The 13,175-nt window shown below is 43.3% G+C and overlaps 2 protein-coding genes across 2 annotated transcripts; one reads left to right on the top strand and one right to left on the bottom strand.

Annotated features, from left to right (window-relative positions):
• Positions 1–7,998: 7,998 nt before the first annotated feature.
• Positions 7,999–11,023, bottom strand: alg10 (ALG10 alpha-1,2-mannosyltransferase). The gene is made up of 3 exons (XM_035610866.2): positions 10,611–11,023; positions 9,702–9,899; positions 7,999–9,618 (listed from the first exon to the last, which is right to left on the bottom strand). The coding sequence occupies exons 1-3, from the start codon at positions 10,773–10,775 to the stop codon at positions 8,557–8,559; spliced, it is 1,425 nt and encodes a 474-aa protein (XP_035466759.1). The 5' UTR covers positions 10,776–11,023; the 3' UTR covers positions 7,999–8,556.
• A 187-nt stretch (positions 11,024–11,210) lies between these two features.
• Positions 11,211–12,870, top strand: tprkb (Tp53rk binding protein). Its single transcript, XM_035610903.2, has 4 exons — positions 11,211–11,461; positions 11,568–11,690; positions 12,195–12,371; positions 12,570–12,870. Exons 1-4 carry the CDS (start codon positions 11,321–11,323, stop codon positions 12,654–12,656), a joined length of 528 nt encoding a protein of 175 aa, XP_035466796.1. The 5' UTR covers positions 11,211–11,320; the 3' UTR covers positions 12,657–12,870.
• Positions 12,871–13,175: the final 305 nt, after the last annotated feature.

Below are 13,175 nucleotides of genomic sequence, written 5' to 3'. Positions count from 1 at the left end.
TTTTCCTCTCTGTGCGCTGTAGTTGCTTTTTTCACCAAGGTGCTACATAGGAGATGGCACGTTTTTCCCCGAAGCCAAGCATGCTGGGTGCTTTAATGTGAGTTTTCAAAGAACGTATGTGTTATACGATATTTTTCTTTTGTATAACGTCTAAACAGGATTTCTATTTGTGTCAAGCAGGGGGCTGCAGGTGGTGACTAATGGTGCGGTTTTATTATCTACATTGTTTAATTTTCATCTTCATGGTCAAACACGATGCAGAGATATCCGGACTTTTTAGTTCCTGGTATGGGGCGTCCGTCCCCCGTCCTTCTTTGTTGTGTGTGGACAAAAAAACAACATCATCTAAGGGTTTTTGGGGAAGACGATCGTCATTGTTTACCATTTTATGACACTTTATTGACCGAACAACTAATCGATCAATCGAGAAAATCATCAACAGATTAATCGATGATGAAAATGATTGTTTTTTGCAGACCACCTCTTATGGTCAGACTAAACTTTAGTCTGTTTGACCCGACAGTGGTCCGAAGCACCTTTCACACATACAGTATTATTTAAGCCCGGACTAAACTGAAAAGTCCAGAGGTCTGGACCAAACAATGCAGTTGCGAAAGCGACTTGATAGTTGTTCAAATGATTTTAAAAGTGGCTCTGAGTTTGAAAGCTGCTCTCTTGTTGCCTCCCGTCATGTTTTATGATGCTCGAGCATCAAACGATATGTTCCAAGGAAGTGTGGGCGTCCTCCGTTGAAAAAAACGACTACTGTTCCAGGGCGCTCCTTAAAAGACAAGTTTGTTGTCAAGGTAACATATGGCGCCCTCTGCCCTCCCCATCTGATCCTCCGAGTCCCTTCCTCTGTGTTTACCTTGAAGGTGTGATCCAGGCACATACTGTGATCGCAGTCATCCCTATTAAGTCACGATTCAAATTAAAATTGATAATTTGTTTCCCCCAAGTCATTATTAAAGAGTGGGGGTAATTAAGTTGTGATCGAGGGGGGGGGGGGGGGGGGGGGGGGGGAGCGGAGCTTAATATGTCGTGTTGATCAGCCTGCGTCAACTTCATCAACTGGAATAAAAGAGTAAAAGGGGGCTGGGGTGATGTATTTTTATTTTTATGTATGACTTATGAGTTTATTTGAAAAGAATCAAAATAAACACACGGAACAAGCCGCAACGCCGACCGTGCTTCTTCATTACAGTCGGCACGCAGCAACACCAACGTGGCTCAGGGTTAGATAAAACACTGGCTGGGCTGCTCATTTGACAAATGGCTTTTTGTCGTGCTTGATGTGTTTAATCAGCAGATGACACCACACACACACACACACACACACACACAGACACACACACACACACACACACAGACACACACAGACACACGTGCAGCGACCTCGCCTTTGCCTCAATTAGCTGTGCACAGTGCGAGGCCTCTTGTTCTCCCTCACCTGGCTTGATACATTATGCATCACAGCTAAGCATTTCTGTCTGGCCCATGTACAGTAAGTGCGCCTGAGAGAGAGAGAGTGTGTGTGTGTGTGTGTGTGTGTGTGTGTGTGTGTGTTCCCTCGGCGGCTAGCGATTGCATTATGCAGTGAGACAGGAGGCAGACGCACGGTGTGTGAGCAGCCTCATCGTCTTGGAAGTTTTGTTTGTGTGTGTTTGTGTGAGTGTGAGAGAGAGATGAGAAGGTGCTGTATTGGGTGAGTGAGGAAACTGATGAATTCCTGATATATATTTATGTATATATGTGCAGAACATTGTTTGCAGTGATTGTGGCCTCCAGCCACACGGGGGTGTGAGGTGGGGGAGTGTGTGTGTGAGGCGGGGGTGGAGCTACATGTGAACGTGAATACATGTATGTGCGCTGACGTGAGGACGCTGCGTGTGCAGGAGGCCGACTGATGTACAGTGACAGGGCGGGGAATGTCAGAGAGGTTAAGTAATCATCAGACATCAATGCTGCTCTGCTGACTCCACACACACACACACACACACACACGCACACGCGCACACTGTGTTATTCTTGACTATGACTGAGAGCCCGTCCACTGCACGTCCACCTGCGACCTGCACCTATTGGACGGTACCAGCTGTCAATCACACGGTATCCACCATCAAACATCTTCTTTTTTTTTTACAACCAGTGAGTCGAGAGAATTCAGGTTTAAGGTTCTTCCGCATTGGCTTCACTTCCCAGACCTGGTGACTGTGTCCATTGTTTCTGTGTCCAGGCTAAGAGAGAGGGCAGAGGTCAGGGGAGGGGTATTCAGTTATACAACTTCAAGATGCCAGTAATCCCATAACTAAAAACAATGTTTTCATTGTCTCTCATTTAAGTTGTAGGGTCATTCACGATGACCTCATGTTTATGCATGTTTTCATTTGCTGTCAGTAAATTGTTCTCTGTCCGAATCAGTATTTCTACTGATGATTTGCTGTTAGAGCATAAATCATGATCCATGGACGACGGATGTATAGATCTTTGTTGAACTCTGAATGACTGCGCTCACCAGGAGAACACCTCCGAGATGATCATGACTTCTGACAAAGAGAAACATTGATTCCCGAGCTCCATCTAGCAGGACCCTCGCGCAAACCAGCAGAGGAGGCAGAACGGAGGAAAAAAATAAAAAGGCTCCCTGTTGTAACCACCCTCCGTAGGGGTGATAATAATTATCAGGAACGGCATGCATGCGCCTTTGCCTTTTGAAAATAATGTCGACGACAGTCAGAGGCAGCTCTTTGCGTCTGCAGCCGGCAGCTGGAAATAAAGGGAGAGGGATTGCAAAGGACACGGCAGGGAAACACGGATTCCAACAGAAATGCAGTGCACACGACCTTTTAACATATTAGTCTCATCTTTGTCCTTCATAGAGCAGTTGAACACAGAAAGTTTCACCTGGATACACTTTTTGTGCACGTGTAATTAATGCTGCTGCACATGTTGTATGGACGTGTGTCTCGGAGAGAGATAATAAATATGGACAAGAACAAATCCAGATCCGAGCCAAACAAGATTGTGAACACACAATCATGAGCCTGGTTTACACATCTGTCTCTTTTTCGGAGGGAAAATGTGCTTATTTGCTTCCTAGGTGGAGAGTTATATGCAGATATATGTCTCATATCTGCCAGTTACATATGATGCAACAGCAGCTTAGCTACGATAAGCACAAACAATGGAAGGGGGGGTATATCCATCTACTCTACCAGAAAGCTCACTAATCAGCATCTGGTGCCTTTTTTCATTTAATCTCCCGAAAAAAAACAAAACAAGAACAGACAGAGTGTGTGAACAGTAATTTGGCATTTTTACAGATGTTTATTCACTGGTCTATTTCTCGGCCGCGATCGCTCAGTTTGTGGAGTTTCTGCTGGTTGCCTGACAACCACTCAGATCCCGAGAAATAAACATGTGAAAATGTAAGAAAAAAACCACTAATTTCATACTAGTGAGCACTGGAATGCCCATCGGTACTTTCAGGTAGATTATGATAGTTCCCCAGTCATAATTAAAACTAAGTCTATAATATCATGAATGTAGCAGCATTAGCCGTCCAGCTGTCCAGTCAGTCATTTTTGGTATTTTCATCCCCTTAATTGATTATAAAACACTAATAATAATAGATTTTAAGACTCTGTTTGTTTTTTTTATCTGCAATATTTTCCCCACCACCCTTTTGAATTATTGTCCTGAAATAACATATTCAAAACCTTTTCAGTGAGATTGTGCAATTTTGGTAACAGTGTTGATCCATCATCGGCTGTGACTTCCTGAAAAAGCGCTGATTGATCAGATATTCAGCATAACACGGGGGCAAAAATAATAATAATTATCAACTGAAACCAATCTGATGACTGATGGTGGCGTCACACTGTTGGTGCTGAGATGCCAGAGCACAGTGGTGAGAGAGACGAATCTGTGCTTCCATCATCCCCTTGAAGCAAAATCAATGAGATGGTGACAAGGGAGAGAGAGAGAGAGAGAGTCAAGGAGGTTTAGTCAAAGCCAGAATACTAAAAGAAAGAATAATAATAGTTATAATAATAATAATAATAATAATAATAATAATAATAATAATACAATATGTTTTCCAAGCCATTTGTTCCCTTGAACACAACCACTCACTCCATCTCCTTCACAGCGGCTCCGAGTTGTGGCTGGTGTGATCAACATTTGTATAATCATCCCAGTTTGATTTTATTAAAGTCTCTCCAGTGAGCTGGCCCCCACGCTGCTTGATGTAATTAGAATCTGCATGATGTGGGTCAAATGGAGAGCAGTCATCATCCCGCCACTTGTTTTTATTTTTCGTCCTCTGACTTGAGCTTTCCCTCCCAAGATGAAGAGGACGATATTTTTTCAAAAGTAATCATTACATTCGGTGGAACGCCTGATCAGATATATCTGTTTGTTGAACCGTAATCTGGCTTATGTTGGATTTGAAAGTGCTCGATAACTTGAACAATTGAACAACATTGCCCTTGAGTCTCATTTATCATTCATGTTTGAGTTTATTCTTTCTCTTTTGTTTACACACACTATTTATTTTATTTTTTTGGGGGGGGGGGGGGGGGGGGGGGGTAGGGTTAAGTAGGAGATCTGCAAAGCGAATCCCTATAATTTTTTTTAATAATCATTACATCCTCTGGAATGTCTGATCAGATTTAGCTGCCATGGGTTTCTTTTGTTTGACTTTGTTTTTAAATGTAATCTGGCTTTTGTTGGATTTGAAAGTGCTCGATTACTTGAACAGTTGAACAACATTGTCCTTGTGTGAGATGAATTAATTATCCAGTTTGATTGATTTGTCATTTTCAGGTTAAACACGTTCTCCCTGTGGGAATAGTTTTAAATGTTGACTTATAGCTCCACCTAGTGTCCGAATCTGGCTAATGTGTCAGTTTACATCAGACTCATGACCTGAATTCGAATCCACTGAAAACACGTGAGCTATTTTAAAAATCTTCACAGAAAATCTTGAAAAAGAAAATGGAAACAGTCCCTGTTATTACCACCCTCTGTAGGGGTGATGCTAAGGGGTGATGCTAATTTGCAGATTGGGCTGAGGTACAATGTCCCCCCATGATCCTCAATTGGATAGAGTGGTTTAGATGAGCATCAATTAGCTTCTGTCAACATTTTTTCAGATCTCCGACCTTTTAACATATAAAGTCTCACCTTTGTCCTTCATACTTTGATTATTTCATGCCCCTGCTCTTCGCCTCCTCAATGGTGATGAGTCCATGAGGCGACACGGCGGTGTGGTGGTTAGCGCTGTCGCCTCTCAGCAGGAAGGTTCTGTGTTCGAATCCAGGTTCGGACGGTCCAACTCCTTGCTGTGTGCATGTTCTCCCTGTGCCCGTGAGAGTTCCTTCAAGGCTCTCCGGGTTTCAAAGACATATGCAGATTGGGGTCAGGTACATGACCCTGAAATGGATAAAGTGGTGTAGATGAGTATCGATTAGTGTTTGTCAACCTTTTTTATCCCCTTTTTTTTTTACAAGATAACATCATAATGCGTACATATTGTGAAAGTTTGGCTGCAGCGGTGTATATTTTTCCGTTTTTCGTAAATCTCGTTTCTGCAAGAATGTGTCAAGTGTTTTGTTCAATCAGGTAAGTAGGAGATCTGCAAAGCGAATCCATATAATTAAAACAAAAAAAATCATAACATTATCTGGAATGTCTGGTCAGATTTAGCTGCCATGGGTTTCTTTTGTTTGACTTTGTTTAACCGTAATCTGGCTTTTGTTGGATTTGAAAGTGCTCGATTACTTGAACAGTTGAACAACATTGTCCTTGTGTGAGATGAATTAATTATCCAGTTTGATTGATTTTCGTCATTTTCAGGTTAAACACGTTCTCCCTGTAGGAATAGTTTTAAATGTTGACTTATAGCTCCACCTAGTGTCCGAATCTGGCTAATGTGTCAGTTTACATCAGACTCATGACCTGAATTCGACTCCACTGAAAACACGTGAGCTTTTTTAAAAATCTTCACAGAAAATCTTGGAAAAAAATGAAAACAGTCCCCTCTGTAGGGGTGATGCTAATTTTCAGGAATGGCATGCATGCGTCTTTACCTTTTGAAAATAATGATTTCTGTAGGATTCCTATAGAAATGCAGTGCACACGACCTTTTAACATATTAGTCTCACCTTTCTCCTTCATACCGTATTTGAACACAGGAAGTTTCACCTGGATACACTTGCTACACTTTGTTTGACCCTGTTTAAGAACCATCTTTGGTTATTTCATGCCCCTGCTCTTCGCATCCTCAATGATGTTGCGTCCATGAGGTGACACGGCGGTGTGGTGGTTAGCGCTGTCGCCTCTCAGCAGGAAGGTTCTGGGTTCGAATCCATGTTCGGACAGTCCAACTCCTTACTGTGTGCATGTTCTCCCTGTGTCCGTGAGAGTTTCTTCAAGGCTCTCTGGGTTTCAAAGACATATGCAGATTGGTGCTGTCGCCTCTCAGCAGGAAGGTTCTGGATTCGGACAGTCCAGGGCCTCGCAGTGTAGAGTCTGCATGTTCTCCCTGTGTCCGTGAGAGTTCCTTCAAAGGATCTCCGGGCTATGAAGATTGGGGTGAGGTATTTCCCCCCTCACCCTTTGTTTTATTTATATTTGTCTCCCTTGAAAACACAATGTGAGGCTCAGAAAATCTGTCTGAACTTGTGGATCTAATCCCATTAATTAATTATTAGCCCAATCTGCATGATGAACATATTTAACAGATATCTTCTATATACTCAATATTTCTAAAGTGAACACGTGTTTTAAAATGAGGCAAATATGATGAAGCAATAACTGATGAAGCAAATATGATGAAGCAATAACTTTTTGTTGTACATGCTGAATTCATATACACACATTTTTAAAGATATATTTAAAATGAATAGACTTAAGACTTTGTGTCGCATGAGTCATTTTATTCAAAGCTTTACATAAGATTGTATCAATGGTGGAGCAGCGTACAGGTGGATGGACAGGGTGTGGAACATGAGAAACAACAAGCAACAAATGAGCAAAAAACACTGACACAGAAACAAGACTCAGATACAAGTTAGAGCAAAAAAAACAAACTGATGAAATTAAATCAGAAAGAATGAAAGTCAAGTTGAGATTTGACTGAATTTTCTCATCACGACCTAAATTAGCTTGAACCACACCTGGAATCATGTCCTATTGTGACTGAGATCAACTTGAAATAATTAATCGGTACAGAAACACACAGTAGTCAAGATGACGTTATCTTTCATAATGAAACCACAAAGTATAAAAACTTCATGACAGACAAGCAGACATTTAAATGAACACATTTGCGAATCAGCTCTGGTGGATCCTTATGGCTTGGCAAAGTACAAATCAAGGTTAAAAAGGGAAAAAGTGGTTCATGTTCAATTTAGACCCCTACAAAAACGTAATTACAACATATGGGATTTTATATTTATATATGGCTGTCATTTTTTTGGTCTCTTTCATAATAACATACTTTGTGTCAAAGGTCATGTCAAAGATTGATTCACAGAGCTTCCGACAATGTTTACATTTACTGTACAAAACTGTTCGTCATAAGAAAAAAAAGATTTTGTCATGATCTTTTTTTCCCCAACCTGGACAAGAATCAACGTCTAAACCAGAGTTTAGGTATAGTAGGAACCCATTTCTACACACAAGTCAATTCAGACTGGTGCCAGTGCTTTTACTGTATTGTCTAAGAAAAACACTATGATTATTTTTTACGAAATGTATACTTTTTGAATATTCTTGGTCATTTAATTGTGAACTGGTTCACAGTGAAATGGCAGAATTTCCGTAAGATTTGTAGCCTTTGTCGATTGAAAACCAAACAAGTGTAACATTAAAGGTGACATATTATGCAAAAAAATCACTTTTTCAGTGTTTGTACACTTAAATGTGTGTATCTGTGGAGCCTGCCGGCCAACACACTGTGAAAAAAGACCACCCTGTTGTATTTTTGTGTTTGTGGCTAAAGCCTACAGCCTGGCTCTGAACAACTGGTTCAGATTTATCTCTCTCTGTGATGTCACAGTTGGACCCCTTTGGGGTAACCCCGCCTGCAATCTGAGAATCTCCACTTCTCTGGTGAAGGCCCGTGACATCTCCTCTACACGTTTTGAAAGCGGTTGACAATCGCAACAGACTTGGGCCAGCTGGCCAATCAGAGCAAACTGGGGCTAAATGGGAGGGCGGGGCTAAAATAAATCCAGGCGTTTTAAACAGAGGGTGAAAAGAGGAGCTGCAGGAATGGGCAGTAAGAGGAAATTAAAAGTATGAACCTGAATATGAGCATAATATGTCGCCTTTAAAAAACCTGGACATCTGACGTGTACCCAACACCTGTGGATTACACCGGTCAGAAACGACTTGCTGAGATATGACAGAGGCTTTCCTTTGACTTTTACAATGTCACGCCTGTTGTGCTTCTCTGTGAAGTAGCACTGGACAAATCCTTAAGATTTGATTCGCTGTTTTGAGTCAAGTTACTTGTGATTTATTTCCAATGCCAGCTTCACTTCGTGTTCACCACATGAACCTCTGCGCGGCGGTGCTGTCCGGCCAGCGGAAAGCCTTTGCGATGAAAATGTAAATGGTGGCGGCATTGACCGCCATGTAGAGGAGGAACTCGAGGATGAGTCTGGGAAGAGAGGGTAGAGGCATGTGCAGGCGGTACATCAGGTAGGGAACGATGAAGTACCGGAACTCCAGCAGCTTCTGGGGGACTGTGGCGGCCAGGAGGCACACCAGGAAGGCCAAACTCCAGAAGAGCGAGCGTGACTTGAACGAGTCCAAAAAATTCCACCCGGCAAACACATAGGCCGGGACGAGGAGGAAGCGCACCAGCTCGTGCCGCTGATAAAGATTCTTCCACACGTAGAAGGGGAAATGGCGGTTATCTGCCAGGAGGTACCTGTGGACAAAGGTGAACTTCCACACCAGGAGCAGGGAGACGGCGGTGACGGAGAGGAAGAACAAAGGCTGTTTTTTCAGAGCCTGCAGGAAGCGGAGGGCACGGTGGTAACAAAGTGAGACGGGCGCGGAGAAGAAGAGTGTGAAGGAGAAGAAGTAGAAGAGCTGAGGGAAGTTGAAGCAAGCCTCGTGGCTCGTCCTGTCCCCCACCACGATCCCGTCATTCAGCACCATGAACGCCAAGAAAGCAACGCCGACCACCGCGTAAGGCCAGGCCACCAGCAGGACGGCCTTCACGTGACTGGCCGAGGTGAGGAACTCAATCGTGAACAGTATTATTTTCTTAGCGCCGCTGAACGACAGGGGAACTTGCGACGGTGGAGACTTCTCATCCCTCTTTTTCGTATGTTCCACCCTCCAGGCTTCGTCCATTTTGGCGGCCACCAGCGTGCCGGCGCAGAAGGCCACCCAGATGATGTTGGTCTGGCGGAAGAGCACGGAGCACATCCCCAGGAACGCGGAGGCTTTGTGGCAGCCGTAGAGCGTCATGAGGTAGGCGAAGAGGATGAAGAAAGTGGATCCGGCGTCGGTGTAGTAGAGGAAGTTGAAGAAATAGAGCACGGGGAAGGTGGACAGCGACAGCGCCGACAGGACGCGGCGTGAGGTCGTTCGTGTCTGGAAGAGAAGCAGCGTCAGGAAACAAGAAAATGACAAATGATAAATCGCTGACGCATGATATGACCATCCGCTGGTCGTACCTTCTCCCTGAGGTGCAGCTTGCCGATGAGCAGATAGAGCAGGTAGAGGTTGCCGCAGTTGAAGAGCAGGTTGACGAAGCGCAGCATGGCCGTGGAGCATACCACCCTGCCGGTCAGGTCGGCGAGCCACACCAAGGGCTTGATGACGCCTACGGAGATCAGGTAGAGGCCTGGGAGGGTGGTGACCATTGGGTCCCACTGCACAAGGGTCAGCAACATGCTCGTATTATATTAACTATTGTTGACACTGGTATTTTTAAAAAAACATTATTATCATCATCATCATTATTTTCCTTTATTTGTAGACCCAAGGATTGTTGGGGGTCGGTGGGAGGATTGAGGGGAAAGAGATCGCAACTTGACTTTTACTATCACCAACACCATTTTTATTGTAATTATGTAAAAACCAGATAAAATTGTCTAAAAAAAACATCACCGTGATGTCATGAGGGTTAGCCTGAAGATCACTTATTTGTCTCTTGCAAATGTAGGAAGCTGAGACACTACATATTTGTTACTAATCGTATTGACAGGATGTATGTATGTATGTATGTACGTTGAATGCACTTTTCATAACATCAAATACATTATCAACAAGTATCTCGCATATATCTCCGAGTTACATTTTACTGTGCAATAATACATTGTATGTGAAGTACATTCATTCAGTGTTCTGTGTGCTGCTTTATTCTTTAAGATATGATGTGATCGTTTATGCTCATCCTCCCAACGAGTATGTGCTTGACACAGCTTCCCCTGCGTGGACACTACAAGACTATAAAGGCACATAACCCCCCCCACTAATGTCATCCTATATATCCGTCGTGGAGATTAAAAGCCCCGCAAGCTGCCGCGCCATTGAAGAGCTGCGCTATAAACTACAACTTAATCCGCCGAACACACTCGTACCTCGTTGAACCTGCCGTGGCAGTACTTCTGCGCCTGCGGGACGTGGAAGATCTCGTCCATGTAGGGCTCCCGCTGCTCCCGGGTGACTCTGGAGAACAGCAGGCAGGACACGAAAAAGTTGGTGCTGCAGAGAGCGGTGAAGATGTAGCCTTCAAATTTCTCCATGTCCGTAAAAAACAACAACAACAACAACAATAACCCTGAGGCGAGGCGAAAGTGGAAAAAGAACGCGGTCCGGAAGCTAGCTGGTGTAATGTTGTGTGAACCGCATCACGACTAGACTCGTTTATCAAGATCAACGCTCAGCCTCCGCTCAGAGGGACACTGGCCCAAGTCCCTGTTGTTGTTTTGTTGTTCTGTAAACGGAAGAGTTTGGGCTTTTGACAGCTGCGCGGTACGCTTCCGAAACACGCTCGGTGCGAAACCCACTTGTATGACCATTCGTTCCTAGGCTGCGCTAAATAGTTTAGCACGATCATTTGTATCAAATAGCAACTACCTTAATTATTCATTTAACGAATTGCAAAATAAATTAATTTGAAAATGTGATTTTCTTCTTCTTTTTCCCCTCAGAGGGAAACTTCCTGTTGAGCGGTGTCACCGTGTTATTGTTCCCACCGTGCGCAGACCTCGCGTGAAGCACGCTGACTGACATCCCGTTCGTCAAAGTGTCGTTTCTCCTGGTTTGTCACACTTGTATTCCCTCCAGCATGAATCTGACACAGGAGCTGGAGCTCTTCCCCGACCACACAGTCACGCAAATGCTTTTCAAAGAGGTGAAAAATGCCGCAGAGCTGAGGCAAAGCGCCGTGGACGGTAGAATCAACGGTGCTCTGATCAACCCCACCATGGTAGGAAATGTGATGATCATCTTTAGAAATCACTTTGTACCATGCGGATGTATTAGATAAGTGTAATTTCTTACAACAGACTCTGGGTTTTTATTTTGATTTCCAGCTGGTGAATCCTTTCCAAGTGCTTGTAGCTGCCAACAAAGCGGTTCACCTCCAGTTAATTGGGAAAATGAAGACAAGGAGTCTGAACTCAGAGATTATCTTCAACCTGTCACCCACTAATAATGCAAGTACTGTACACCAACTGGACATTTGTCATGCTGCCTTTCTTCGGCCCCAGAAATACTGTGTATCAGTAGCATCCCTCCCTTTTCACGTTACTGTTCATTCATGTTTCTGAAAAGATAATGTTTTGGTCAAAACAGTGTTAACAACCTCTGTTATTTAAGGGGAAAGTGAAATATTTGTTGCGACTTTGGACCATTGCTCGCATGCCCAGTGTTAAATCCTGCTGTTGGTTATCTAGAAATCAAACTCTGTAACTTTCTTTGGACAGGAGAATTATTATCATCCTGTCACAGATGGATTATGTGAGAGCATACTAATTTTTAGCATTTTTTTCAACTCCAAACATTTGTGGTCGCTCTGTGTCTCTGTGAAGTTGTCTGTATAGTAGAGTAACGTCAAGTCACTTTCAACAGAGGCTCTGGTCCAGGCTCTCCATAGAAACATGTGCATATAAACACAAAGAAATCTCAACTGTACATATTGTTTGCCTTTCGTAAAACAGATTTCAGAGGCCTTTAAAAGGTTTGGGACCTCGGACGGAGATGAATCTGTAATGTTGGTCGTGGTTCACTGCAAAAACGAGTCGCAGCTTCTGGAGGACATCGCCGCCCAGGTGGACGGACGACAGGTGCCGGTAGAAGACGTGTCCTGGCTGTCGGACCTTGCAAAGATCAGAAAGGTTCCTCATCAGTGCTTTTAATTCATGTGTTTCATTCTGTAGCACACTCACTAATATTTTTTAAAAAAATGCTCTATTTTTGGAATAACTCACATCCATGTATTTGTTGATCTGAGATTTTGCTCTCTGGAATTTACTTGATAGATTTCAGTTAGGATTTTGAGAAATCATATTCCATTTCTTTGGTCTCCATTTCAGCTGTTTAAAGTCGCTCCCCAGGAGGAGACGTGTGGGACTCTACTGGATGCAGTTGTTTGCAGAATGGCCATCAAGGACGTAATGTAGCTATAATGAGAAATGCCACAACTTTTCTTACTGAACACTTGTCTCATTTTTCCCATATGCAATGTTAAGATGGACTTTTACCTATACTGCTATTTCCCTTCATTGTGCCTGGTCTGCCAACATTGTCCTTCCTGCAATCAGTTCAAACTCAAATCAATATCGGGTAAGGAAATTTTCATCCTCCCAGCTCAGCTAAATAAATCTTTTTTTTTTACATCTTTTCATGAACTCGTCTTGATTCCTTCCTTTTTTATCTTTTCTATATCAAAGTTAGACACTAACACAAGGTCAAAGTTTGGCAGGTAACTCGGAAAATTATAGCATATTATTCAGCGTCATCTTAGGTGCCTGCAGCAACTTTAAATGCCTCTCATTTCTTTGAAACCTTCCAGTGAGCGTCATTTTTGTCTGAAAGTTGAAGATATGCTTTGAGATGCTTAACTGAAGGGGTAAGTGACAAATCTCCTAAAGGTTAAAAAAAATTCCAGTCAGCACTGGCATGAATGGTCTACAGTCAAT

This window comes from Scophthalmus maximus, chromosome 12 (genome assembly GCF_022379125.1).
Source record: "Scophthalmus maximus strain ysfricsl-2021 chromosome 12, ASM2237912v1, whole genome shotgun sequence".
Taxonomy (NCBI): Eukaryota; Metazoa; Chordata; class Actinopteri; order Pleuronectiformes; family Scophthalmidae; genus Scophthalmus; species Scophthalmus maximus.
This window is presented reverse-complemented; position numbering and strand designations above follow the sequence as displayed.